At 42.0% G+C, this 27,084-nt stretch overlaps 1 protein-coding gene across 1 annotated transcript in view; it reads left to right on the forward strand.

Moving 5' to 3' along the window:
- LOC126199428 (gonadotropin-releasing hormone receptor-like) overlaps positions 1 to 26,981 on the forward strand; it is a 129,210-nt gene extending 102,229 nt beyond the window's left edge. The window contains exons 3-4 of the mRNA XM_049936346.1: positions 21,552 to 21,709; positions 26,853 to 26,981. Of these exons, the coding sequence (XP_049792303.1) occupies positions 21,552 to 21,709; positions 26,853 to 26,981 (287 nt within the window). The remainder of the gene's footprint in view (positions 1 to 21,551; positions 21,710 to 26,852) is intronic.
- The last annotated feature ends 103 nt before the right edge of the window (positions 26,982 to 27,084 follow it).

Here is a 27,084-nt window from a genome sequence, read left to right on the forward strand (position 1 = left end):
CAACAAAATTGTTTAGAGAGAGTAAAATTTGTCACTATACATTTCTATATGAGTAAAATTGACTCTTGAAGGATACAATGTTACAGAAACGGTGGGGGACGTATTATGAACATAATATGATTATAAATGTAATTTCATGAACGAAATATTTTTCAGTAGGCCTACTCGGAAAATAAATGAAAGTGGTAAGTCACAGCAAATAAGAATAGTGACTATTAATAAACCCTTTCATGCAAAAGTAGTATAGTAATTGGGAACTATTCTTCCGTGAATAACTTTGAGTATGACTGCAGATTTGGCGGAGATTATGTGTTGGTGGGACATGACAATTTCCAATGACCGCTTCAGCTGGACGAGAGGTCCCAAGTCCTTCCCTTGTAAACAAAGCTCAGATCATTGTGTAGCCAACACCAGTTTGCACAGTGCCTTGTTGACAGCATGGTTCCCTGGCTTCGTGGGGTCAGCAGTTACCAATTGAAATGGGGACTGATCCGACACGTCCAAGACTGTTCAGTCGTCTAGGGTCCACCCGCTATGGTCACGAGAACAGGAGAGTCGCTGTAGGCTATCTCATACTGTTAACAAAGGCACTCGCGTCGATCATCTGCTGCCATAGCCCACTAACATCAGATTTCGCCGCACTGTGTTAACGGATACGATCGTCGTACGTCCCACATTGATATCTGCGGTTATTGCACGCAGTGTTGCTTGTCTCTCAGCACCGACAACACAATGCAAACGCCGCTGCTCTCTGTCGTTAAGTTCAGGGCGTCAGCCACTGCGTTGTCTGTGATGAGAGACAATGCCCGGAATTTGGTATTCTCAGCACACTCTTGATACTATGGATCTCGGAACTTTGAATCCCCGTGCATCTAGCTCCAACTACCGTATCGCATTCAAAGTTCATTCATTATCGTCGTGAGGCCATAATCGTATCTGAAAGCTTTTCACATGAATTACCCGAATACAAATGACAGCTCTGCAATGCATGCAAATGACTATAAATCTGACAGAGGTCACATATTGGTACAATATGACGAGAGGAGCAGCATATTGTCTTTAACACAAGCTGTAAGGATTAAAACAGAGAAAAAAAATAGATGTGGCAAGAGCTACATGGAACTAATAATGAAACTGAGTATGTTTTAATGTACATTATGTAAATTGTACAAGATGTGACAGTAGTGCAGAAATTAGAAAGCTGATGGAGTTCGCACCCTATATTTAACCTATAGCACCACAAAGTCACACACTCGTAAACAGCCCAATTGCACAAATAAGTCCCCCATTGGCATCGAGGGTCGACATGGCTACTACATGCAAAAACAATATCAGAATGTACTTACACTGCAAAGGACATCGTTCACACAGTATCTCTGCAGAAAACTTTCACAAGATGGCGCAAGATTTATACTGAAACTCAATTAACAACAAAGATATAGTTTCATCCTGAAGGAAGCATCTTTTTGCACGAAGCAGAACATACTATCCATTTGAAAATCTTGACATCAATAGACATTATGTTGCTACAAAAGAACAGTGTATACAGTTAATTTATGTATATAATTAACCATTATAGCAGTAGACACACCTTGATACATGAGCAATACCTGATAGTTATTCATAAGCTGCGTTCTTTACACACTATATTTAGCAGGTTATGTGTGTACGTAGCATCATCATTCTGCCACAACAAGAGGAGAAAGGCACAATGACAAATCTGTATGCAAATGGTTTCGTATATATAACTGGTTTAGCTATTGCATGTATATTACAGACCGTATTTGATTGCTTAAACATAAGTTCCATCGTTAAAATTTAAGAACTGGTTCTACAAGCGGGATTCGTTGTCAATTTGTAGCGCTGGGAGCCTGTAACATAAGCTCTTTATCAGGTAGAAGGACCGCGCAAATACACATGTACAAATTGCATACATTACACTTTTCAGTCATAAACCAATATCAGGCAGAACATCATTACCATATCCTTACTCCTCCTCTGCTTCATCATCATCATCATGACTGTCATGATCATTAGAAGGTATGGCAAGCAGGCTGCCAACGAAATGGTCTCTGTATTTATAAGTACTCACGAGACATTGTGAACCATGTAAGTTTCTGTACATAACTATATTGGTTACAATAATCTGAATGACCAAATATCAGCACAGTTTTCACATGCGTATTGCCCTGATTGATCATATAATTTTATGTAATACATGCTAAACATAGAATACGTTGTCCTACAAATCGGTGCATTGGGTTTACAGAAGGTACATGATACGTAGCCATTGTGCTCACTGATACAGTTTTCCATAATATCTTGCCCAGTCAATTGTTTGGATAATAGTCAGTGTGAAACAATTTAAAAGTTGAAATAGGACATTTAGACCTCTCACCCTGATATCGCAGTCGACGAAACCCAAAATACGTTCACCGGACGCAAAAATTCATGCAGTGGCAAAATTTTACACAGTGTTAGTGGGGAGTGTCATGAACAACATACAAAAACTCCTGACCAATAAAGCGTGAGCTTAGGGTTGGGGGGTGGGGAAGGCACGTCAAGGTCACATTTTTGGATTTCGCAAAAATGCTTATGCATACAAAATGAAACTGCATTGCGTTTCCTACAAAGAAGACCTCTTCATTTTTTTCTCTAGTACTAAGAGTTTCCACATTGCAGGGGATAGGAGAATAACAGATTATTAAAGATAGTATTTTAATTGTATAAACTAATGTTTATTATTAAATGAAGCGTGTTAAGAACACGTATTAAACGTATCACATCTAAAGCAGCAGAATCGTATAATGGACAAATTGTGTTCTGGGGGTGTAACAGTGTAGGAAGGCAGGAGAGGAGGCTACAAGCATCAGGGAAGGTAATTCGCCGGATTGTGGTCATGTATATACGTCTGTAAAATGAGAGCGAGCAGGCAATTCCCCATTCTCTCTACCGCACTACATCACAAAATCAAATTGCGAGGTATACTACAATGTTGTACCGACCTTTTCGCAGGTCGCCTTATGAATCGCTACCTACAGAGTATGCAGACACTCCTGGGCTGAGGATCTGTTTACTTTCCATAAACTGTCTTGACACTACATTGACTACAGGTATCAGCTGCTAATAATACAAATGCAAGAAAGGCATATGGACACATTCTACATATATCCCAGCACGTTCTTCTACACTGATACAGCGGAAACTGATCCTTACTCATCATTTAGGCACTTGTAGCGCTCTATCCGGAAAGGTGACTTTTTCCATCACACTGCTGATTGCTTTTTCATTTTACACACAGACTGTATCCCCCACCGTTTCTTGTTCATTTGTCTTACGAAAGTAGAAAAGAAAAAGTCACTAAGCTTGTGTTTATACTATTATAATAGTATTATACTATTATATAATACTATAATAATATAATAGTATAGTATAATATAGTAGTATACTACTATTATAATATTTATTAAGTGGGTAATTATTTTCATTTGCTATGTGAGATATAATGTAAAATACTTTCCAATAAGAAACGGTTGAGAAGTGTGATTTGGCAAGTGTCGAGTGTAGCATCGGTGGGAAAGGGAATTGATTGTTAAATGTGGCATCTTGATGCTGTCTGTCGTCGACAGCATATTGTAAAGCCATGCAAATGTGTTGTAGTCGCTTGGTGGTGAATTAATGAATAACTATAAAGTTACTACACTTGTATAAGCATTAATTTATTATTGGTAGACTGAACAAATCCCTTTTATTCAGAAACTTCTGGCACCTGAAGAGTGGCCTGCAATGAGTGGAGCAACGTACCACACATCCGCAGTGTATCATGCAAGACGGCTGTCAATATTTCTGATGGAATAGGACTGGTCATGTTTAAATCTAGAACGGTAATCTGCTGTAACCCATTGCTTGACCTGTGCTGAAATATTCCAAGTTCAGTTACACCTAGCTCACGTACTTCTGTTAGAGAAGGATTCAATCTAAGCCTCTTGGCCTCTTCAGAAGTTGTGAGTGGTGAAAGTGAGGCTGCAAAAAGTATACCGGCCACTGATAGTGGAGATGGGAAATCGACATCGTCAAACACATAGTGACACCATGCTAGAGTCTGGTCAGGGTATTCACTGTGGTAGACAGCTGACAGCTCCAGCTGTTGACCTTTTCAATATGACAGCTCATTTAACAACTGCCAATAAATACTCTATAAGCTGAAAGTAGCTCAGCCATATACACAACACTTCAGTCAAGTTATTTTGCTTACTAACACGAAAGAACTGTACACGAAATGCTGGCGAGGTATAGACTGTATGTAAAATAAAGTGAGCAACACCCACGGAAGGGGAAAATTACTGTTGCTAAAAGAACGTTACAGTTACTGTACAGTGTGACCAAGTATCAATTTCCCTCTAGCACTGTAGTAGAGTACTCAGAGATTTACAAACATTCTGTCCACTTCCATTTCTTGCGTCAGTATAGCAATTCATATTTGTATTCCATGTAGAGTTAACGCATTCCGTGGGAAATAAACACCTTTGGGCATGTCTGCACATTGAATCACCAGTGATTTGTAAGATGAGCTGCAGAAAGGGTGGTATAACTTTGTCAAAAGAGCCTGTAGTTGCTTTTTGTGACATAGTGTAGTGGAGACAATGGGAAACTGCCTCCTCACTCCTCATTTTTGGAGACCTGTTGAGGAGGTAAGTAGACGACCATAATCCTGCAACCTACCGTTCCTCATGGTTCTAATTTCCACTAGCACGTTTCCACCCCGCTACATCTCCAATACTTTTCTACTGGACTGAGATGTGATACACACATTTAATATTTGTTATTAATCCACTTCATTTAACAATAAACATTAATTTTATATGATTAACATTATTTTAATAATCTATGGCTTTCCCGTTTCCTATTTGTGTTTTGTAGAATTTTCTGTGCGTTGAAGTAACTTAGTAAATTTCGTCCTTCAGATTCCAGATGACGTTTCTTATTGTTTCTAGTGAAATATTTCAGTAAAATTTTCATTCAGTGTTTTAACTTCGTTGAGTGTTCCAATGGCCGCTTGAATTTTTGGTTCTAGCTAATAATTTTGTGAAGTTTCTTTGGTATTGGTATTAGCTGTGGTGTAGTATTATTAATACAAGCAGTTGCTTTCTCAGTATACAGATAATTTGGAGACCGCTATTGTTAATTCTATAATAGTTCTACTGGTGTAACTGAACTTAGGTGACATAGACGTATAGTTTTTTTCAGTAACTGTAAAATTTTACCATGAGTGAGAAGTGTGGGCTCTGTCATAGGTTTGTGAGTAGTGCTACGGTATATTGATAATTTTCACTTATGTACCGTCTGACAGCAACTGAATAAAACACAATTTTAGTGCCATACGCGTTTCGCCTTTATTTTCTGCAAGGCATCATCAGTGGCAGGTTGCGTAGACAGTTTCTTACATATTACGCTCCTGTTGCATTTTTGGTGTTGTTCTTCTTCCTATGAGCGCCAATTTGCTATTTTTTCCACATTCCACAGCACTATGCACTGAACGCTTGTTTTAATGCATTTAATGGCATTAAAACAAACGTTCAGTGCATAGTGCTGTGGAATGTGGAAAAAATAGCAAATTGGCGCTCATAGGAAGAAGAACAACACCAAAAATGCAACAGGAGCGTAATATGTAAGAAACTGTCTACGCAACCTGCCACTGATGATGCCTTGCAGAAAATAAAGGCGAAACGCGTATGGCACTAAAATTGTGTTTTATTCAGTTGCTGTCAGACGGTACATAAGTGAAAATTATCAATATACCGTAGTATTACGCGCAACTGAGGAGGACAGGACCACAAAAGTTGTGAGTAGTGGGTTACGGTGTGGGATTTGTTCAAAGTATTTTCATTGGGGGGAATGCAATGGGGAAGCCAGTGGGCATTCTAGCGATATCCTCTTTTTACAGAATCTGTAGTAGAAACAAGTTGATAGAGGAGCAGGAGCGTACATTCTGTGGCCTTTAGATTCCAGATGACGTTTCTTATTGTTTCTAGTGAAATATTTCAGTAAAATTTTCATTCAGTGTTTTAACTTCGTTGAGTGTTCCAATGGCCGCTTGAATTTTTGGTTCTAGCTAATAATTTTGTGAAGTTTCTTTGGTATTGGTATTAGCTGTGGTGTAGTATTATTAATACAAGCAGTTGCTTTCTCAGTATACAGATAATTTGGAGACCGCTATTGTTAATTCTATAATAGTTCTACTGGTGTAACTGAACTTAGGTGACATAGACGTATAGTTTTTTTCAGTAACTGTACAATTTTACCATGAGTGAGAAGTGTGGGCTCTGTCATCGGTTTGTGAGTAGTGGGTTACGGTGTGGGATTTGTTCAAAGTATTTTCATTGGGGGGAATGCAATGGGGAAGCCAGTGGGCATTCTAGCGATATCCTCTTTTTACAGAATCTGTAGTAGAAACAAGTTGATAGAGGAGCAGGAGCGTACATTCTGTGGCCTTAGCGTGCTGTAACAATGCGCGAAGGAGGAACTAGATAGAATGAGGAGGGTGAAGGGTGGTGGGAATGGGAACTGGCAGTTAGCAAGAAGGCAGCTAGGAGGAGGAGATATTCAGTTATACTTTGCATATATGCAATAGATCTGACCAACTGTCAGAGTTGAGTGGAGAGGAGCCTCGTGTAGCTGCAGATGTAGGGAACATGCAGCAGTTCTCAACAGTTAGGAGGCCTAGGTCAGTTGTAAAGTCTAACAGAAAGAAGAAGGTTCTGCTGCTAGGTAGTTCGCACGGTAGAGGTGTGGGCCAGCAGTTGCAGGAAGTTTTGGGGAGTGAGTACCAGGTCACCAGCATTGTGAAACCTAGTGCAGGGTTGGCTCAGGTGACTGACAGCATAGGGGAGTTATGTAGGAATTTTACAAAGGAGGATCAGGTTGTGATAGTGGGTGGAGGAGGGAACAGTCTTGATAGGGACGGGGAATTGATGTAGGTGGTGACCTAGTAAAGATAGCTACTCAAACTGGTGGCACTAATCTTAATGCGGCGGTTAGGCGCGTTAACATGAGGACGGAAAAGACGTTGACGGCAGAGGGCATGGTTCACATTTCAGTTGTGCCAGTGGGGTCTGTTAGTATATCGGGTTTCACTAGGTATGGCCTGCACCTCAATAGGTATGGGAGGGGTAGGCTGGCAAATGTTATAGGTGGCAGTGTAGTGGGTGTTGGTGGGATCACTCATGGAAAAATTCCTCTACACAGTTTTAGATTCAAGTCAGCTGAGAGGTATACCTGCTTAACGTAAGTCCCCCTAAACAAGGGCTCACCTTCAGAGGACGTCATATTTCCAAGCAGAGAAGGAATTAGCATATTTCATCAAAATATAAGAGGTATTAGGAATAGTGAACTGCTTATAGATATTGACTCTGAAATTATTGGTATCTCGGAGCACCACTTAAATAATTTGACAATTCAGAGGCTTCCCTCACCAGGATACATATTAGCTGACTGTTTTTCAAGGAGTTCCTTGTGTAGTGGGGTAGTGGCTATGTACGTAAGAAACAGTATTCCATTTGAGTCCATAGGCGTATCACGGCACTGCACTGAACAGATATTTGAATGTTGTGCAGGGGCAGTTGAATTTAACGAAAATAAACTTCTGATTGTTGTTGTTTATAGGTGCCCTAACTCTTACTTCAGAGAATTTTTGCTCAAGCTAGAGAGGGTTATATGTGCTGACTTCAGTATAAATTTTGTATATGATGGTGCAAGAAAAAGGATGTTGGTAGAACTCCTAAATTCATGTGATCTGATGCAAAATGTGTTTCTTCCAAGTAGGGAGCAGGGGAACAGTAGCACAGCCACAGACAATATTTTTATTCATTCTTCATTACTAGATGGGCATTCAGTTATTAAAAGGGTGAATGTCCTTTCTGACCATGATGCACAAATTTTAACACAAAAAGGGTTTTGGACTCAAGAAAATGTCGCATATAATTACAAACTATGTAGGAAAGTTAAACCAACAGCAATAGAGAATTCTTTAAACCCTGTCAAGGAACAAGAGTGGCAAGATATTTATGTGGCTTATAACATACACTCCCGGAAATGGAAAAAAGAACACATTGACACCGGTGTGTCAGACCCACCATACTTGCTCCGGACACTGCGAGAGGGCTGTACAAGCAATGATCACACGCACGGCACAGCGGACACACCAGGAACCGCGGTGTTGGCCGTCGAATGGCGCTAGCTGCGCAGCATTTGTACACCGCCGCCGTCAGTGTCAGCCAGTTTGCCGTGGCATACGGAGCTCCCTCGCAGTCTTTAACACTGGTAGCATGCCGCTACAGCGTGGACGTGAACCGTATGTGCAGTTGACGGACTTTGAGCGAGGGCGTATAGTGGGCATGCGGGAGGCCGGGTGGACGTACCGCCGAATTGCTCAACACGTGGGGCGTGAGGTCTCCACAGTACATCGATGTTGTCGCCAGTGGTCGGCGGAAGGTGCACGTGCCCGTCGACCTGGGACCGGACCGCAGCGACGCACGGATGCACGCCAAGACCGTAGGATCCTACGCAGTGCCGTAGGGGACCGCACCGCCACTTCCCAGCAAATTAGGGACACTGTTGCTCCTGGGGTATCGGCGAGGACCATTCGCAACCGTCTCCATGAAGCTGGGCTACGGTCCCGCACACCGTTAGGCCGTCTTCCGCTCACGCCCCAACATCGTGCAGCCCGCCTCCAGTGGTGTCGCGACAGGCGTGAATGGAGGGACGAATGGAGACGTGTCGTCTTCAGCGATGACAGTCACTTCTGCCTTGGTGCCAATGATGGTCGTATGCGTGTTTGGCGCCGTGCAGGTGAGCGCCACAATCAGGACTGCATACGACCGAGGCACACAGGGCCAACACCCGGCATCATGGTGTGGGGAGCGATCTCCTACACTGGCCGTACACCACTGGTGATCGTCGAGGGGACACTGAATAGTGCACGGTACATCCAAACCGTCATCGAACCCATCGTTCTACCATTCCTAGACCGGCAAGGGAACTTGCTGTTCCAACAGGACAATGCACGTCCGCATGTATCCCGTGCCACCCAACGTGCTCCAGAAGGTGTAAGTCAACTACCCTGGCCAGCAAGATCTCCGGATCTGTCCCCCATTGAGCATGTTTGGGACTGGATGAAGCGTCGTCTCACGCGGTCTGCACGTCCAGCACGAACGCTGGTCCAACTGAGGCGCCAGGTGGAAATGGCAATGCAAGCCGTTCCACAGGACTACATCCAGCATCTCTACGATCGTCTCCATGGGAGAATAGCAGCCTGCATTGCTGCGAAAGGTGGATATACACTGTACTAGTGCCGACATTGTGCATGCTCTGTTGCCTGTGTCTATGTGCCTGTGGTTCTGTCAGTGTGATCATGTGATGTATCTGACCCCAGGAATATGTCAATAAAGTTTCCCCTTCCTGGGACAATGAATTCACGGTGTTCTTATTTCAATTTCCAGGAGTGTAGATGATAAATAAATTGCTTGCCTTAACACATTTCTCATGCTGTTGCTCTTGCTCTTGCTTTCCATTAAAATATTTTAAACAGGGTTCTAGCAGTAAGTGGCAGCCTGGATGGCTGACTAGTGGGATAAGGATATCATGTAGAACAAAGCAGGAATTATTTCAAAATGTTAGAAGCGGTCACAATCAAGCTACTGTAGCGCATTACAAACGGTATTGCAAGGTGCTTGAAAATGTTATTAGGAAGGCAAAGAGTATGTGGTATGCAAATAGAATAGCTAATACACATGATAAAATTAAAACTATGCAGTCAGTTGTGAAGGAAGTGTCTGGTGGCAGTACAGGGTCAACGATATAAGGTCAGTTCGTAGTAAAAATATTTCTGTTTCTGATAAATCAATCATTTTCTTAGCATTGCTGGTGAATGAAATAAAAATTTAGTTTCCACAGCGAATCACATAACTTTCTTGGCAAATGCCTTTCCGAGATTGATGTCTGAAATACTCCTCTGTAATACAGACAAGGGGGAGACTGAGTCAGTAATTAAATCGCTGAAGACTAAATACTCTCATGGATATGACGGAGTGCGTAGCAGAATATTAAAGTACTTTGCTGCGCTTGTTAGCCCTGTATTTAGTCATACTTGCAAGTTTTTCCTTTAGGAATGGTCAGTCTCCTGAACGATTAAAGTACTCAGTAGTAAAGCCGTTTTATAGAAAGGGAGAAAAGGATAATTTAGACAATTCGAGACCTATTTCTATGCCATCAGTGTTTGCTAAAGTTATAGGAAAGGCTGTGTATGTAAGGATAATTGATCATTTTATGTCAGACGTTTTGCTATCAAATGTATAGTTCGGCTTTAGAATTCGTTTCACAACTGAAAATGCTATATTTTCTTTTCTCTGTGACATACTGGATGAGGTAACAATAAGTTTCGAACGCTATGTATACTTTTTGATTTAACTAAGGCGTTTGATTGTGTTGATCACAAAATATTGTATCAGAATTTGGACCATTACGGTATAGAGGGAGTAGCTCACGATTGGTTAAACTCTTCACCTTTTACTTTAACAACATACAGCAAAAGGTCATTATTCACAATGCTGAAAATGGCTGTGATGTGGAGTCTGAGTGGGGTAAATGGGCATATGATTAATGAAACTGAACAGTTCAAACTTCTAGGAATTCAGGTAGATAGTAAACTGTCACGGAAAGTCCACCACGTTCAGGATCTTGTTCAAAGACTTAATGTTGCCATTTTTGCTATTCGAAAAGTATGTGAAGTGAGTGATCGTTCGACGGGATAATTAGTCTACTTTACTTGTTTTCAGTAGCTTATGTCGTATGGTATTATATTTTGGGGTAACTCTTCCCATTCTAAAAGGATATTTTTGGCTCAGAAGCGGGCGGTTTGGGCAATAACTGGAGTAAGCTTACGTACATCTTGTCGACCCCTGTTCACAAGTCTGAGTATTTTGACACTGGGAACTCAGTTTTATTATTATTACTAACATAAATTCCCATTTAGGAGAGCGTTAAAACACAATCAATTTTCATGGAACTTTTTTGTCCTTTTCTTTTCTCTTCCCAAAAACCTCTCATATATTCACTGTATTTCTTCTTTCTCTCTTCTGTCCACTTCTTTCCTGGCTTCTTCCCTTTTGGTGTTTCCTTGAATTTCTGTTTTCGGATTTTTTTTCTGTGTTTTTCTCTGTTTGTTATTTCTTCTGTGGAGATATTTAGTTTCTTGAGGTCTTCCATGATTTCCTTTGCCCATTTAATTTTCATGGTATTACTCATCACTACGTTAAAAATCTTTTTGTCAGCCTATTATCCTTCACCCTGTAAATGTAGCCATAGAACTTAACCCTTCTATTTTCTGATGTTGTCTGTAATTGTCTCTGTCTGTTTGTACAGTTCTTTTGTCGCTCTTTTTACGCATAACCCCTATCTCTGATCTGGCCCATAGATCTTTCTCAGAATTTTCGTCTCTTCCTTTTCCGTTTCTTAATTTTCGTTCTTCCCCTGATTACTGTCGTTTCTGAGGCATACAAGGCGTCTGGTAAGACTACTGTTTTGTGATGTCTTAATTTGGGATTAACGGAAATACTTTTTTGTTGTAATGGTTCCATGTAAGTCTGCAAGTTTTTTGTAGTTTTACAACTCTTTCTTCATTGGCTGTCGAGTTTAGTCCTGTATCCTATATAATCTCTCCCACTTTCTACTTGTGCTATATTTTCATACTTCGTTACCAATGGGTTTCTTTCTGTGGATTTTGCGTCCATGTACTGTTTTTTTTTTTCATACGAAATTTGTAGTCCTGTTCTGGCTGTGATTTCATGTAGTGTCTCTAGGGCTTCTTTGGCTTCTTTACTATTGTTTGTTATGATTGCTATATCATCGGCAAAGGCCAGACATTTTATGTTGATGGTTCTATTTTTGTGTCTCCCCATCATTACCCCATTGACACGTTTGTCCCATTTCTGATTATTTTCTCAAAAAGTGCGTTAAATGAAATGGATGGCAGGCCATCTCCGTGTCTCACTCCTGTCTTGATTTCGAACATTTCCGAGATCTTTCCCGTGAACTTCACTTCGGATTTTGGATTTGCTAATGTTTCCTGGATTATTTTTCTGGTCTTGTTGTCTACCTTCATTTCTTCCAGTGTATTTAAAACTGTTTCCCTGTCTATGGAATCGTAGACCTTCTTGAAATCAGCAAATGTTATTTCGGTGTTTCTGCGCTTTCTCGGTATTAATATTGCTCTTAGACACCAGATCTGTTCACTGCACGATCTTCCCTTCCTGAACCCTACTTAGTACTCTCCGATATGTCGATCTATCTGATGTTCTAGGCGATTTAACAGAGTTTGGGATAGAATTTTGTATGGCACAGGCAGTAAAGATATTCCTCTATAGTTATTAGGGTCTGTCTCCTTTCTTGCGGAGCGGGTGTCTTAGGGCTAACTTCCATTATTGTGCCACCTTTTCTGTTTCCCACATGTTTTTGATTATTCTGTGTATTTTGTGTGTAATATTTTCATGGTCTAATATCCGTATTTTTGCAATCAGTCCACCTTCTCCTGGTGCTCTGTTATTTTTCAATGATTTTATTATTTTCACTATTTCTTCGTGTGTTGGGGGTTCGGAGTCCTGGTTAGGTTCTGGTTTTGTAAGCTGTAAACTCTGTTTTTGATCATCGCAGTTGAGTAATGAGTCAAAGTATCGAGCCAATATTTCACAGTTTTTCTTCTGATGTGCCTCCAGTGTTCCATCTTGTCTTTTGAAGTATAAGCTTGGCGGTTGATATCCTGTCATATTTTCTCGGAATGTTCTGTAAACTTTCCGTGTGCTGTTTCTGGTGAAGTAATCTGTCTCTTTCAACGTGCTGTTTTCGTAACGTTTTTTTCCTCTACGGATTATTATTGAAGTGTTTTCCTCTATCCTGTTGAATTCTTCCAATTTTTCTTGTGTTCTATGGCTGTTAAATTTTTTCCATACTTGTATTCTGTCTTCTATGGCTCTGTCGCATGTCATGTCCCAGAATCGAAGTTTCCTTTTTCTCGTTGGTTGCACCAGTTTTATAAGTTCTCTAATTTTTTGACAGTTTTGTCCAGTTGTTGCTGTTGATTTTCGTAATGTCTCCTATTATTTCTTTCTTGTTTAGTTCCAGGTACTCTGGATCTATTTTAAAGGTCTGTTGGTTCTCTTGATTTGTCTGTGGGAATTTTGCTTTGATTTGGAGAAGATGTAGATCAGACTCAAAAACTCCTTTCCTAGTTCTTACTTTCATTATTTCTCTAGCAATTTTCATGCATATTGGTATGTGATCTATCAGAAATTCTCCTAGAGTATTGTTAGGGGATTTACAAGTTACTAGTTTTCTGTGTGGTTTGTGGAACTGCGTTGACATGATTTTCAGCTCAAAATACCTGCAGAAATTTATCAAGTTCTCTCCATTTTTGTTTGTTCTGTTATGGGTCGTGTGTTTCCCTGTCGTGTCTCGAAATTTTCTTTCCTTACCTAACTGGGCATGGAAATCCCGTAGTAAAACTTTTGCGTGGTTCTTGGGGATTTTGCTGGTAGTTTCTTCCAGATCCTTCCAGAGTTCCTCTATCATCTCTGGGTTCTTCGTATTATAATTATTTGTAGGGGCGTGTGCACTAATTACTGTATAGGCTTTGTTTCAGATCGTATACCTAGTGTTGAAATTTTTTCTGATTTTGAGGTGAAATCTATTACAGAGACCAGTATCGGTTTATTTACTACAAATCCTGTTCAGAAGAGTTTGAGATTACTTCCTGGAATGGTTATCGCTGGTTTCCCCTCATATATTCTTTAATTTCCGAATCAAAGTGGTTCTCATCTGCGAATTGCGTTTCCTGTAGTGCCATAATTTTGATATAGAATTTATCCATGGTGTTGGTTAATTGTTTCAATTTACCTGGCTTTAGTAGTGTGTTTGTGTTGAGTGTTCCCATGTAAAATATTATCTTTGTCTTGAGGGTTTTTGAGAAGCTCCTATTCTTCTCTTCACTACATGCCTGATCCCCTGGAATCCGATGATCAAGTCTATTACCCAGTCTGCAAGGATCTCACATAATTTCGACTGGAGTTTTGAGTACCAGAAGATTCAGTGACAGCCGAGCTCACAGAGCTAACAGATGCTGACCAGAGTATCGGTGGCTACCACACAGACGTGCCTGGATATTGGAGCTTCACCTGTAACCCTAGGCAGGGGCCCTCACAGGGTGCTACAATCCGGAGCCAGATGGACCCAGGTTGTTTTACGAGGTGTTTTTCCTCAGGCTCCTCCTTCCTCATCACTTGAGAGATGCGGCCCCGGGCGTGGGACGGGCAATGGCGTGGTTGGTTACTGTCATTTCTTGTTAACAATATTAGCTTATTCCCAAGAATAAGCAGCTGTCACTCAGGGTAATACTCGGCAGAAATCAAACCCGTATTTGGATCGGACTTCCTTAACTATTGCACAGAAAGGTGTGCAGTATACTGCTGCAAATATTTTCAATAAGCTACCACTCGAATTAAAAAATTTTAGCAGTAATACACGCGCTTTCAAAACGAAACTGAAGATTTTCCTCGTGGGTCACTCCTATTCTGTCGCAGAGTTCGTTGAAAAACGAAGCTGATTCTTGGTGTAGTGTCGATTGCGTTTACTTAAACTTATGGACTGGCTTTTTTCGGGTTCATAAACACTTCATTTTTATCTGTTATTACTTTTGTGTTGTATGTCCAAGTACTGACATGTTCCATGACCTTGGAGATCTGATCCTCAATTTCGTCCTACGGTACTTAACGTGTAAATAAAATAAAATAAATACGTCACTGCCAGTACTAGAGCAAAAGTTAACAGGACGCTCTTTCTAAGAAATGTAATGTAGGTTAATAGTTTTTGGGAACACATTGACTCTACACGTCCCGTTTATGAAGATATTTAAGAAAAAACGTGTAAAGAGACGTTTAAAAGATGCTCACACCGCACCAATCAGGATTTTTAGTATGATGTTCATTACACTCCCGCTACCACAATACAAAAATTGGAAACTTTGCGACTCTTTTCTCCTAATTTTTCTACGTTTGCTGAACTATAATATCTAGTCACGAAATCAATTTCAGTGAGATATGGGATCTTTACGTCAAAAGTGTCACATGCTGTATGAAAACTAGCACTCTCTCTATCACAAGGTATTACACATAACACACCCTATAATAGACAGAATAGACAGTATACGTGCTGCACCTTCTAATAATGTTAATGACGTTTTCAGTTTATAAAGCACAATTAATCATAGTTACTGATGTAAAAGACTTTCAACTTTTTCAAATATTCTGGAAGAACTTGTGTGTCTGTAGACAGTGTCTGTACCTGAAATGTTATCGAGAGTTATTGCTATGAATGGATTTTCTATGTATATGAATTTTAGCGCTGACTTACACAACCATACTAAGCTTCCAGCATGGGCCACATCAACTTGTACATCTTTTTTAACACTTCTGTATCTGTAGAAAGAGTTTTGCACAGTGCATCATAACATGTTACAATCATCATTCACAACTGTTGAGGAGTTGAGATAGGTGCTGTACATGCACACACTGCATGGTGGGTACCACAACGACGTTTTTAAATTCAAAACGGTTATTCATCACCCATTTTAAAAGTAAATGTACAATTTCATTTGCATACATAAAGGCATCACTTTTATTTTTCAATTGATGTAGCTCAGGACCATTACATTCTTCAAAGTTTCACGTTGATTCGTGTTTACAAATTTCTGCAGTCGAAAATACTTTTTCAATCCCTTTCACACAAACGATCACATTTGTTTATCTGCATGTCTTAATTGTTGGTGTCATATTTCTATAGTCAATGATGGGCTTGTTCCAGTGCAAATTGGGAGAATTATGTTAACCACATTGCAATTTCTCCTGTGTTGAATCACTTGACGTCTTGGAACAACTTTGTTGTTTTGCACTTTTGTGCTGAATGTTGTAATAATACTCCTTTCATACCCAAATGCAATAAAATTAGTGAATTTCGCCATGAACTCATCCCATTTCCTTACAGTATACTTGGAGGGCAAGGACGATGATAACACCTTGAGATACTATTGCGTAATTCTTTAGAAGTTCTTTCTAAACAACTATTTGTACTATTGCTATGAGTAGTGAGTTAATAATCAAATATAACGATATAAAATTAAGATATATGCAACCGCGTTTGTAGGAAAGTTGGCTGCAGCTTTGAATTCAACACTTGCAGCCATTGGTCCTTAGTTGACTGTCTCATTTTCTTTTGTACAGTCAATTACGAAAGTTGGTGCTGTTTTCTTAAACTCTGTCATGATTTTGTCTTTAATACTTTCATAATATGAACCGTAAAACTTGAATACGCGTCAAGCAACACAATGTAAATGCTATAATCTTAATCCTCTTGTAAACAGTCATATGGATACATTTCAGAATTAAGGTACACTTTGGTGTTCTTTAATTTAGAGTTACTGAATTCGCTAAACTAGGTTTTTATATTTCCTTCGTGATCAATTTCTAATTCAATTATTATGAAGTATGGTGTTTCGAGCTGAACCAATATTCTAACAGTCCTTTATGTTTGTCGAATGCAGATAGGCAGTAGAGGATATTGACGAGCTCCCATGACCGAAATTTTTAGGGCACTGGAATTCCCCCCCCCCCCCCAAACTAGTTTTAACAAATATAAGTATTCCTCCCTTCTTACTGAAAATGGGGTATTTTCCACATCAGCTTTTTAATGACGATTTTATTGGATTCATCTGCGGTATTTAGTCCTTGAATGTTCGAAATATTTTCTGTTGTGCTTCATAATAGGATCAGTTCTAGTTTCACTATTATTAAATCACATTTCATGCCTTCAAAGTACTCTATTATTATATGCAGTCGCACACGTGCATTTATACACTTATATTCAGGTATAGCTTCCTGAACTGTTTTCTCTGTTTTCTAACCAGTATTTTCCTGCCCATTTAGGTCTTATTACGTTACAGAAACTATGTGTACAGAGTATTTGCACACCGTTCTATCCACATCTTATTCAATGAAACAGAAACGTGAACTCATTACATGTTATTAACGAACATGACCGAGGCAGAAGACTGCGAATAAAACTCATATCGGACTCAATATTAGCCTTTTAGAGAGTGCACAGAGACATTTATGCAATCATTCTGCATATGCTCCATACGCGAATGGAATGGGGAAAAACCCTGAAAACTGGGAATTACTATCCGCGATTGAGTTCACTGTGGTTTGCGGAATCTTGATATAGGTGTGAAAGCATAGATACACAGAGTTGCAAAAAGTAAAGGGATACCTCCTCATCTCAGGTCAGATCTCTTTATGCCCAGCGTAGTGCAACAACTCGAAGTTGCATGGACTCTACAGGTTGTTGGAAGTCCCTTGGAGAAATATTGAGTGATGCTGCCTGTGCAGCCTTCCATAATTGCGAAAGTGCTACCAGACCAGGATTTTGTGCATGAACTGACCTACCGATTATTTCGCATAAACGTTCGATGGGAATAATGTCGGGCGATCTGAGTGGCCAAATCATTCGCTTGAATTGTCCCTAAGGTAATGCATTATTACCCATAAAAATTTCATATTTCTTTTGGAACAAGAATTCCATGGGTGGCACCAGATGGCTCCCAAGTAGTCGAACACAACCATTTCCAATCAGTGATCGGTTCAGTTGGATCAGAGGATCCAGTCCATTCCATGCAAACATAGCCCACATGATTATGATGGAGTCACCACCAGCCTGCACAGTGTCTTGTTGACAACCTGGGTCCATGGCTTCCAGGGATCTGCGCCACACCCAAACCCTACCATCAGTTCTTACCAACTGAAATCGGGACTCATCTGATGAGGACATGGCTTTCCAGTCGTCTAGGGCCCAATCGATACAGTCACGGGTTCAGAAGAGGCGCTGTGCGGTGCTGTCGCGCTGTTAGCAAAGGCGCGAGGGCCGTCAGCCACCAAATTTCGCCGCACTGTCCTAACGGATACGTTCGTCGCACGCCTCGCATTGATTTCTGCGGTTACTTAACGCAGTGTTGTTTGTCTGTCAAGGCTGACAACTGTATGCAAACGCCGCTGTTCTTGGTCGTTAATTGAAGCCCATCGGCCACTGTGTTGTTCGCACTGGCGAGATTTAATGCCTGAAATCTGGTATTCTCTGCACGCTCTTGATACTGTGGACATCGGAATATTGGATTCCGAAATGGAATGACCCATGTGTCAACTACCATTTTGCGTTGAAAGTCTATTAATTACTGTCGTGCGGCCGAAATCACGACGGAAAGTCTTTCACATGAATCACCTGCGTCCAAATGACAGCTCCGCCAATGCAATGTCCTTTTATAGCCAGCGTACGCGATAATACCGCCATCTGTATACGTGCATATCGCTTTTTGTCACCTCATTTTAGAGCCAGCGGTTGGCAGCATTTTGTAGCAGTGTCTGTAACATAATTTCTTTGTTAGGAAAAGATTCAAACATCTATTTCAGCTTCACGGCTGCAACACCCTCTAACAATACCACCACTTGCAAAGTAGGTTAGAAATCAGATTAGTAATGTTGCTCACGCACCATATGTTCGCTTTATCGGGCAACAACAAAGTTATTGACTGTGGATGGTATCGTTAGAATGGAATGAATGAAGTCACTGTAAAAAGGTCATTAATTTTGGCACTTATCTTGAATGGATTCCCACGTAGATTTCGTCGTAGTTGTTATGTCTCATCTTGTTGATTCTAAGGTGATTCCACTTTGACTGCTAGAAGGTCCAGATCTGTATTTTAGCAATATTTGAAGACCTAACAAATGCGTTTTTCAGGAAATTCTTAATGATCAAACAATCCCAGATCAGAACAATGGTATGGTAGAAATGATTTTTGACTTGGTGTTCACGATCCACATTTTTATTAAACTTCTTGTAAATTCACATATACTTCTTCTTAATTGTCACATCATCAAGAAAACAATTTTGTATCAATTTTCATATATTTAATTTCCACTTTAACCGAACACAAGACTTTACTGTTCTTTTACAAAGCGAAGTAACAACTTAACGTCTGCAAAGTGAAACAAAGACTGCCCTGTGAGCATTCGCGCCAAAACGGTTACAAGTAAGTCAAAGATTATGACAGTCTCACAGAAATGAATACACACAAGAACCATATCACTGTAATACATCGATACATCGGAGTACCTATACATTAATAAAAGCAAATATGAATATTGTTACAAAAATATGTCTGTTACTTCGCAGAAAAGTAGTACGATATTGCTGGTATCGAGAACTGGGGTTAGAGTGCCGTAATGGTCACGTAAATAAAGAACCATTAAAACGTGTGCAACTCCTCTTCATAGTGTGTTCGGTATTCTCCAAGTTACACATAAATGTCATTGTTAGGTACTGAAGCCACTACAAATCACTATGAAGACCATGTTATTCGCTTTCAGCAGTAGGAGCTGCTTTTCGTCCCTTGTTTTAGAGTGCTGTAGGACTGTGACGAGGCCTAAGAAAAAGGCAGGCCGTGGCAGGTACGTCACGAAGGTAGGTTTGCGCTCGCTCACTCGCTCAACTTAGGAAACTATGTTTCCACACATGTTAACTCGTAACTAGGTGTGTACGTGCAAACGAGAATAGCAACATTTGCTGGAATCCGCTATTATGGAATCTTTCTGTTATTAGACGTACAATGATCGGAAGTCCATAGACATACTTACTATTATTTGCAGCTGTACTGGGGTAGAAGAAAATTAAAATCTGGCCAAAATAATTGGGGGGGATTAAAGAGACCAGACTGCTTCGATCATCGGACGCCAAAATAATTATCAGTTGCAGGAGGCACCTCTTCTTGTATGAAATGTGGACTGTTAAGCAGAGGAGGGTAAATGCTATAAACAAGCGGTTATACCATTTATATCGAGATTGATCTTGAATAAATTTTCTTTGTAGTACTGTTAATCAGGAAGACTTCATAATAACAGATTCCAGATTATTTGACTTGTCCCTCTAACGAAGTAGGAGAGTGACAGCAATATGTCTCGTGGTCTTATCGTGGCGTGTTTATCTTCTGCCGTTAGGTCAAACGATGGAAAAGCGTTTAGAGTAGCAGATTGACGGTGACCAAATTTAAACAGAACTTGATTAATTTTCACACACATTTATTAAAAATAACAAGCATAAAAATAACTTCACTTGGTTCTGGATGCTATTTACAATGGACAATCGGAAGTTCCTTTGGTCTTGGTACGTTAATATTTGGCCGTGCGGTTAAAGGCGCTGCAGTCTGGAACCGCAAGACCGCTACGGTCGCAGGTTCGAATCCTGCCTCGGGCATGGATGTTTGTGATGTCCTTAGGTTAGTTAGGTTTAACTAGTTCTAAGTTCTAGGGGACTGATGACCTCAGCAGTTGAGTCCCATAGTGCTCAGAGCGATTTGAGCGTTAATATTATGCTCAGATCTCTTATACTTGACAAAGTATCTATACATTTCTCTTCATGGCTATGTACAGGAATATGATAATCTTATTAGGCGCAGACTGCAACTTCACTACACACTAATGCAGACAAATGCAGACTGACTAATCGGTGGTCTGTACACTCGTTATACTCGTAATACCTCGCACGTTCATGTATTACTGCGCGAGTGTGATCCGCGAGGAGAAAAGGTTCTACGTTAGCAGCAATCTCATTGGCTGCGTTACATATTAATACGCGGATCGGCGGAAGCAGAATTTGGTCCGTCTTTATGGCAGCGCCATCTCGTAGTGCGGAGACGGACGAGCGCTGCGCCTGCGCTGTTGTGCTTCATGGGGCGCGCTCTAGTGGGAAAGTTGTGTACGCCCTGACTACGCGGAAGTATGTACACAACATGTCGTTAGTACATACACAACGAGCTGCGCACTGACAGGTTTAGAAACTCGTTTTGTGTGCTGAGTCCGCCCCGGCCGGCACGGTAGCTCAGCGTGTTAGTTCATAGTGTTGGTAACTGAGTAAACGGATCAACAAACAACCTGAACGAACAAATTCAACGAACAAGATAGAACAAAAAGAGATAGACAAAAAAAGTGGTCAGTGTGGCGGTCTGTCACGCGAAGGGGCCCGGGTTCGATTCCCAGCTGGGTCGGAGATTTTCTCCGCTCAGGGATTGAGTGTTGTGTTGTCCTCATTATCATTTCATCACCACCAGTGGAAGGCAACGGGAAACCACCGCTGGAATCACTCCCCTAGACGCTCATGCGGTGGACCTATCTGACGAGGCTTCCCCCATGAAAACCCTGCTGAGGGCAGAACACAAAAGTATGCTGAGCTGAGCGAGCGAGCGAGGCCTACCTCCGTGAGTTACGCGCCAGGCCTGTCTGTCATGGGACTCGGGCTGTGACAAGTGACGTCTTCTGGGAGTCGCATTTCTCGCGCATGCGTAGGCAGCGAGCGCGCGTTCCGGCTGGAGGCGGAGCGCGGCAGCAAGGGCGGCGGCGGCGGCGGAGGCGGCGACGCGGCGGGCGACAACCGGCGCCGCCTCATCCGGCGCGCCAAGGCCACCTCGGTGCGCATCTCGCTGCTCATCGTGGCCGCCTTCGTCGTCTGCTGGACGCCATACTACACCATGATGATCATCTTCCTCTTCCTCAACCCGGACAAGCACGTACGTCGCGCCCCGCGCCCGCTCATGTGTTATCCACTTCCGTCATGCACATAGTCGTAGTATTACTAGGATGGAGACTCTTGTTACTCACTACAGACTTGTTAGATATTTTCTAACATTCAAGACTGTTACTAAACATACTGTTGTAAGGATCAAAATTGTCAAATGAAGCAACGTGTTGCTCTTTGTTGGTAAATGTCTTGAATGATCAGTATTGCCGGCTGGTGTGGCCGAGCGGTTCTAGGCGCTACAGTCTGGAACCGCGCGACCGCTACGTTTGCAGGTTCGAATCCTGCCTCGGGCATAAATGTGTGTGCTGTCCCTAGGTTAGTTAGGTTTAAGTAGTTCTAAGTTCTAGGGGACTGATGGCCTTAGAAGTTAAGCCGCATAGTGCTCAGAGCCATTTGAACCATTTTTGATCAGTATGGCACATTTAACTGAAATGGATACCCTTCATTTTCGCGTCTGGGCGACTTTTCATGTCACACTCTTTATCTTTGTCACTTTTTCCCAAGTTTTAGGCCCAGTATTGGGCGACACAAATAGCAGCATTGGTCCTCAGCCATAGATATTCGGGACTGCACACAGAATAACTGATAGGACACTTCACCACAATCACAGAAAATTTTGCTGTTAAATTACAGCTTCCACCTTCACGGCTGCAACACCTGTGTAACGTCTAATCATAGTGTGTTCAGCTCCGCCCCCGGTAGCTGAGTGGTCAGCGTGACAGAAAGTCAATTCTATGGGCTTAGGTTCGACTCCCGGCTGGGTGGGAGATTTTCTCCACTCAGGAACTGGGTGTTGTGTTGTCCTAATCATCATTATTTCATCCCCATCGATGTGCAAGTTGCCGAAGCGGCGTCAAATCGAAAGACTTGCACCCAGCGAACAGTCTACTCGACGGAACGCCCTAGTCACACGACAGGATTCTGCAAGTTACCCACTTCCTTTGGATATTTGTTGACTCCATTTCTTGTGAGGGGAACCATATCGCTGTAAGGGAGGAACCTCACTAAAGATTACTTTTTGAGTCGTGTATACACACGCCTACGCTTCCTTGTTGTCGGTGACAGATCATTTCATCACTGCGCAATGACTAAACGAACATGAACAGCAAACAAAAACGCTAGAAATAGTTCTTTTCAGGGCCAATACTACCTATTCTGAGCATACATATCTGCTAGGATCTGGAGAAATAAGGAAGACATTTTGTCAGAAATATGCACAAATAATGGTTCAAACGGATAATGACAAGTATCATGTGAAGGAAAACGATTTTTTTTTAATCTGACTGAAGCCCAAGTACAAAGTAACTTGAGACAAACTTGATGTGATTACTCAGAACAGTGCATTACTAGAGAAATAGACAGAGAGAATGTCGTACTCCCGCTGAAATTCCTATAATCACAAGAGTACATTTTTAACTAACATTTCTGACATTGTAAGACGCTAGGCTTGTCATATAATTGGGTGTGCCCCAAAATGCGTTTGGAGAAACGGAATGCTTGGTGGATGTAGCATTTCTTGACCCAAGCCCCAACGCTTTAGGAAAGCTAATTCAAAACTGGTCATGAAATATCTGAAGCTTTATTTCAAGAATATCTGCAGCTACTGTGTGACTAAAGTCAAAACATATGTGAACCGTAATAGCACAAGGAAAACTTGTCAACATTTTAAATTGTCCAAAGCGAAAATCCACTGAAAAGAACCATAACCATTTTGTTAGAGTGGATATGATTATCTTTTTAAATCAGAGAGCATTATCATTATCGATTCGTTAGAAAAACGTAAGTGGGTTTCCTACCTCTCTAGTCTAGTGGAACATTTGCGTAGTGCAGTGAACTAGAAGTGGCCTATCTAGTGACTTGAGGACGTAAGTTAAGGTATTGGACTCGGATGGCTGCGAAGGGCGAAACAACTACACCAAGGATGGTGCTAGATAATAACGAGCTGATAGAAATCCGGTGGTTGGAAAAATAAAATTTCCATCGACAGAAACGCTTGATAGTCAGTTAGACAAATTCTACGTGATTCTGACGAAGTATTTGGGACAGATGAACGAAGTGGCACCTAGAAGAGTTAGTACAAGTCACGAGTTTGTAGAACTAGACGCCATTGTCTTTTGAACGTACAATCAACGAACCTGTAAAAATAAGTCATAGAGAAATTAAGAGCAAGGAGAGATGAAAATCTTACGTCAGATTTCTATATAGTTGGAGCCTCGGACAAAAACACCTGGACAGGAGTTGGTCAGTTGGAATCCTGGAGAAATCAGGTTGGTTAACCAGCCACTGCTGTTTTCTAAGGATATCTTCGCCAACGACAGCCACTGCCGTCTGCTCGACATGCTGATGTTGGCGGTGTGACTGCTATCGCGATAGTGTCGCAGTTTCGCCGCGGCCTGCGATTCGAAACGCTTCTGCTGAGCCACCGGCCGAAGAACTCTTACCAACTACCTCCGAGAAGCGGAGTCGAGTCGGATGTGGACGGAATCTTCGGCACCTCTTAAGCCTCGTTCCGCTATAAGGAATTTGTATACCAATACAACATGTCTCGTGAGTGATTACCCAGGCAAAGTTCCACAGCGGAATTTTGCTCTTTGAGAGCAGGTATTCGATATACACTCCTGGAAATGGAAAAAAGAACACATTGACACCGGTGTGTCAGACCCACCATACTTGCTCCGGACACTGCGAGAGGGCTGTACAAGCAATGATCACACGCACGGCACAGCGGACACACCAGGAACCGCGGTGTTGGCCGTCGAATGGCGCTAGCTGCGCAGCATTTGTGCACCGCCGCCGTCAGTGTCAGCCAGTTTGCCGTGGCATACGGAGCTCCATCGCAGTCTTTAACACTGGTAGCATGCCGCGACAGCGTGGACGTGAACCGTATGTGCAGTTGACGGACTTTGAGCGAGGGCGTATAGTGGGCATGCGGGAGGCCGGGTGGACGTACCGCCGAATTGCTCAACACGTGGGGCGTGAGGTCTCCACAGTACATCGATATTGTCGCCAGTGGTCGGCGGAAGGTGCACGTGCCCGTCGACCTGGGACCGGACCGCAGCGACGCATGGATGCACGCCAAGACCGTAGGATCCTACGCAGTGCCGTAGGGGACCGCATCGTCACTTCCCAGCAAATTAGGGACACTGTTGCTCCTGGGGTATCGGCGAGGACCATTCGCAACCGTCTCCATGAAGCTGGGCTACGGTCCCGCACACCGTTACGCCGTCTTCCGCTCACGCCCCAACATCGTGCAGCCCGCCTCCAGTGGTGTCGCGACAGGCGTGAATGGAGGGACGAATGGAGACGTGTCGTCTTCAGCGATGAGAGTCGCTTCTGCCTTGGTGCCAATGATGGTCGTATGCGTGTTTGGCGCCGTGCAGGTGAGCGCCACAATCAGGACTGCATACGACCGAGGCACACAGGGCCAACACCCGGCATCATGGTGTGGGGAGCGATCTCCTACACTGGCCGTACACCACTGGTGATCGTCGAGGGGACACTGAATAGTGCACGGTACATCGAAACCGTCATCGAACCCATCGTTCTACCATTCCTAGACCGGCAAGGGAACTTGCTGTTCCAACAGGACAATGCACGTCCGCATGTATCCCGTGCCACCCAACGTGCTCTAGAAGGTGTAAGTCAACTACCCTGGCCAGCAAGATCTCCGGATCTGTCCCCCATTGAGCATGTTTGGGACTGGATGAAGCGTCGTCTCACGCGGTCTGCACGTCCAGCACGAACGCTGGTCCAACTGAGGCGCCAGGTGGAAATGGCAAGGCAAGCCGTTCCACAGGACTACATCCAGCATCTCTACGATCGTCTCCATGGGAGAATAGCAGCCTGCATTGCTGCGAAAGGTGGATATACACTGTACTAGTGCCGACATTGTGCATGCTCTGTTGCCTGTGTCTATGTGCCTGTGGTTGTGTCAGTGTGATCATGTGATGTATCTGACCCCAGGAATGTGTCAATAAAGTTTCCCCTTCCTGGGACAATGAATTCACGGTGTTCTTATTTCAATTTCCAGGAGTGTAGTTCTTTTCTAGCGCATTCAGGCACTGCAAAGATATTTTCATGTGGTTTGCGCTCGGATCCAATGATTTTATACATGAATTAATGCTTCATTGCATGATGCCCTAGATTTCTCAATCGTTTCCCTAGAATTTTCTCGTCGGGATTGCATACACATTGCATCATTTTTGAAGAGTTATCCTACTGCCCAGATTAAAGTATTATTTTAACTGTTGACCTGAAGTTCTCATTGTTATTTATTATCCTGCAAATTACAGTCATACGCTTCATTAGTTCAATGAGAATGTAGTTACTCGAGACGAGTAGGCTACGTGCAGGAACTACGTTTAACTTCACCTATATCCCGCCATCGTCGTCATAAACTGCACTAACACAGCCCTGCCCTTTACATGCATTTGTCACAGTCACCCGCACTTGAGGCTCACAATACTCGCCCTAACTGACGTTGATACTGAAGAATAACTTAAAAAATTAGAAACGTGACACTAAATGTTCATAACGGAAAAATGGCATCTATCTTCACACTTCACTTGGTATCAGTCTGTTTGTAAATAGTAGCAGGTTCTAGAAGAAAAGTGTACGAAATTTGCTGAGAGATGTTCGGAGCTCGTGAAACGAAACTCAGAAACATTTCAAGCGAGGAAGTTCTAATCATTTTCCGGCGATGAAGTTGACAAGAAAACCTTACATAGTTAATTATATCGTGTCCTTAGTTCACCATACGTGTGTCTAACTAATATGCGCACAGAATTCAGCTTTCTTCAAATCCAGCAAAAATAGAATTTCCAATACCGCCCTCCAGCTGGTATACTCATTTTACAATATATGTGTAAAACAATATAAAATTAATTCCAAGCCGTGCAATTACTAATAAAATCTTTAAGCAAGTGATTTGTATCGTATCGTACAAGTAGTTTCGTTTTTATATTACCGTGAGTAATGCGCAAAGTTTCTTTAGCCCACTGAATTCTCAAATACATGAAGTTTCCAAACGATTAGATTTCTACACCTATGAGTCACTAAAAATATTTCAAAGATGTGGTATTGTGCAGAGAAGCTATTGTGACTTGTAATTCGTTTATTACTCATTATTTCAGCTGAGCGAGGATTTGCAGTCGGGGATCTTCTTCTTTGGGATGTCCAACAGCCTGGTGAATCCTATCATCTACGGTGCCTTCCACCTGTGGAGACCAAGACGTAAAAGTAGAAGTGAATATCGCAGGTAAGATATCTTTATTTACACTTGGTCTAATAGAAATTTACAGTTATAATATTGAAACTTCCTGGCAGATTAAAACTGTGTGCCCGACCGAGACTCGAACTCGGGAA

This window comes from Schistocerca nitens, chromosome 8, assembly GCF_023898315.1.
Source record: "Schistocerca nitens isolate TAMUIC-IGC-003100 chromosome 8, iqSchNite1.1, whole genome shotgun sequence".
NCBI classification, from domain to species: domain Eukaryota; kingdom Metazoa; phylum Arthropoda; class Insecta; order Orthoptera; family Acrididae; genus Schistocerca; species Schistocerca nitens.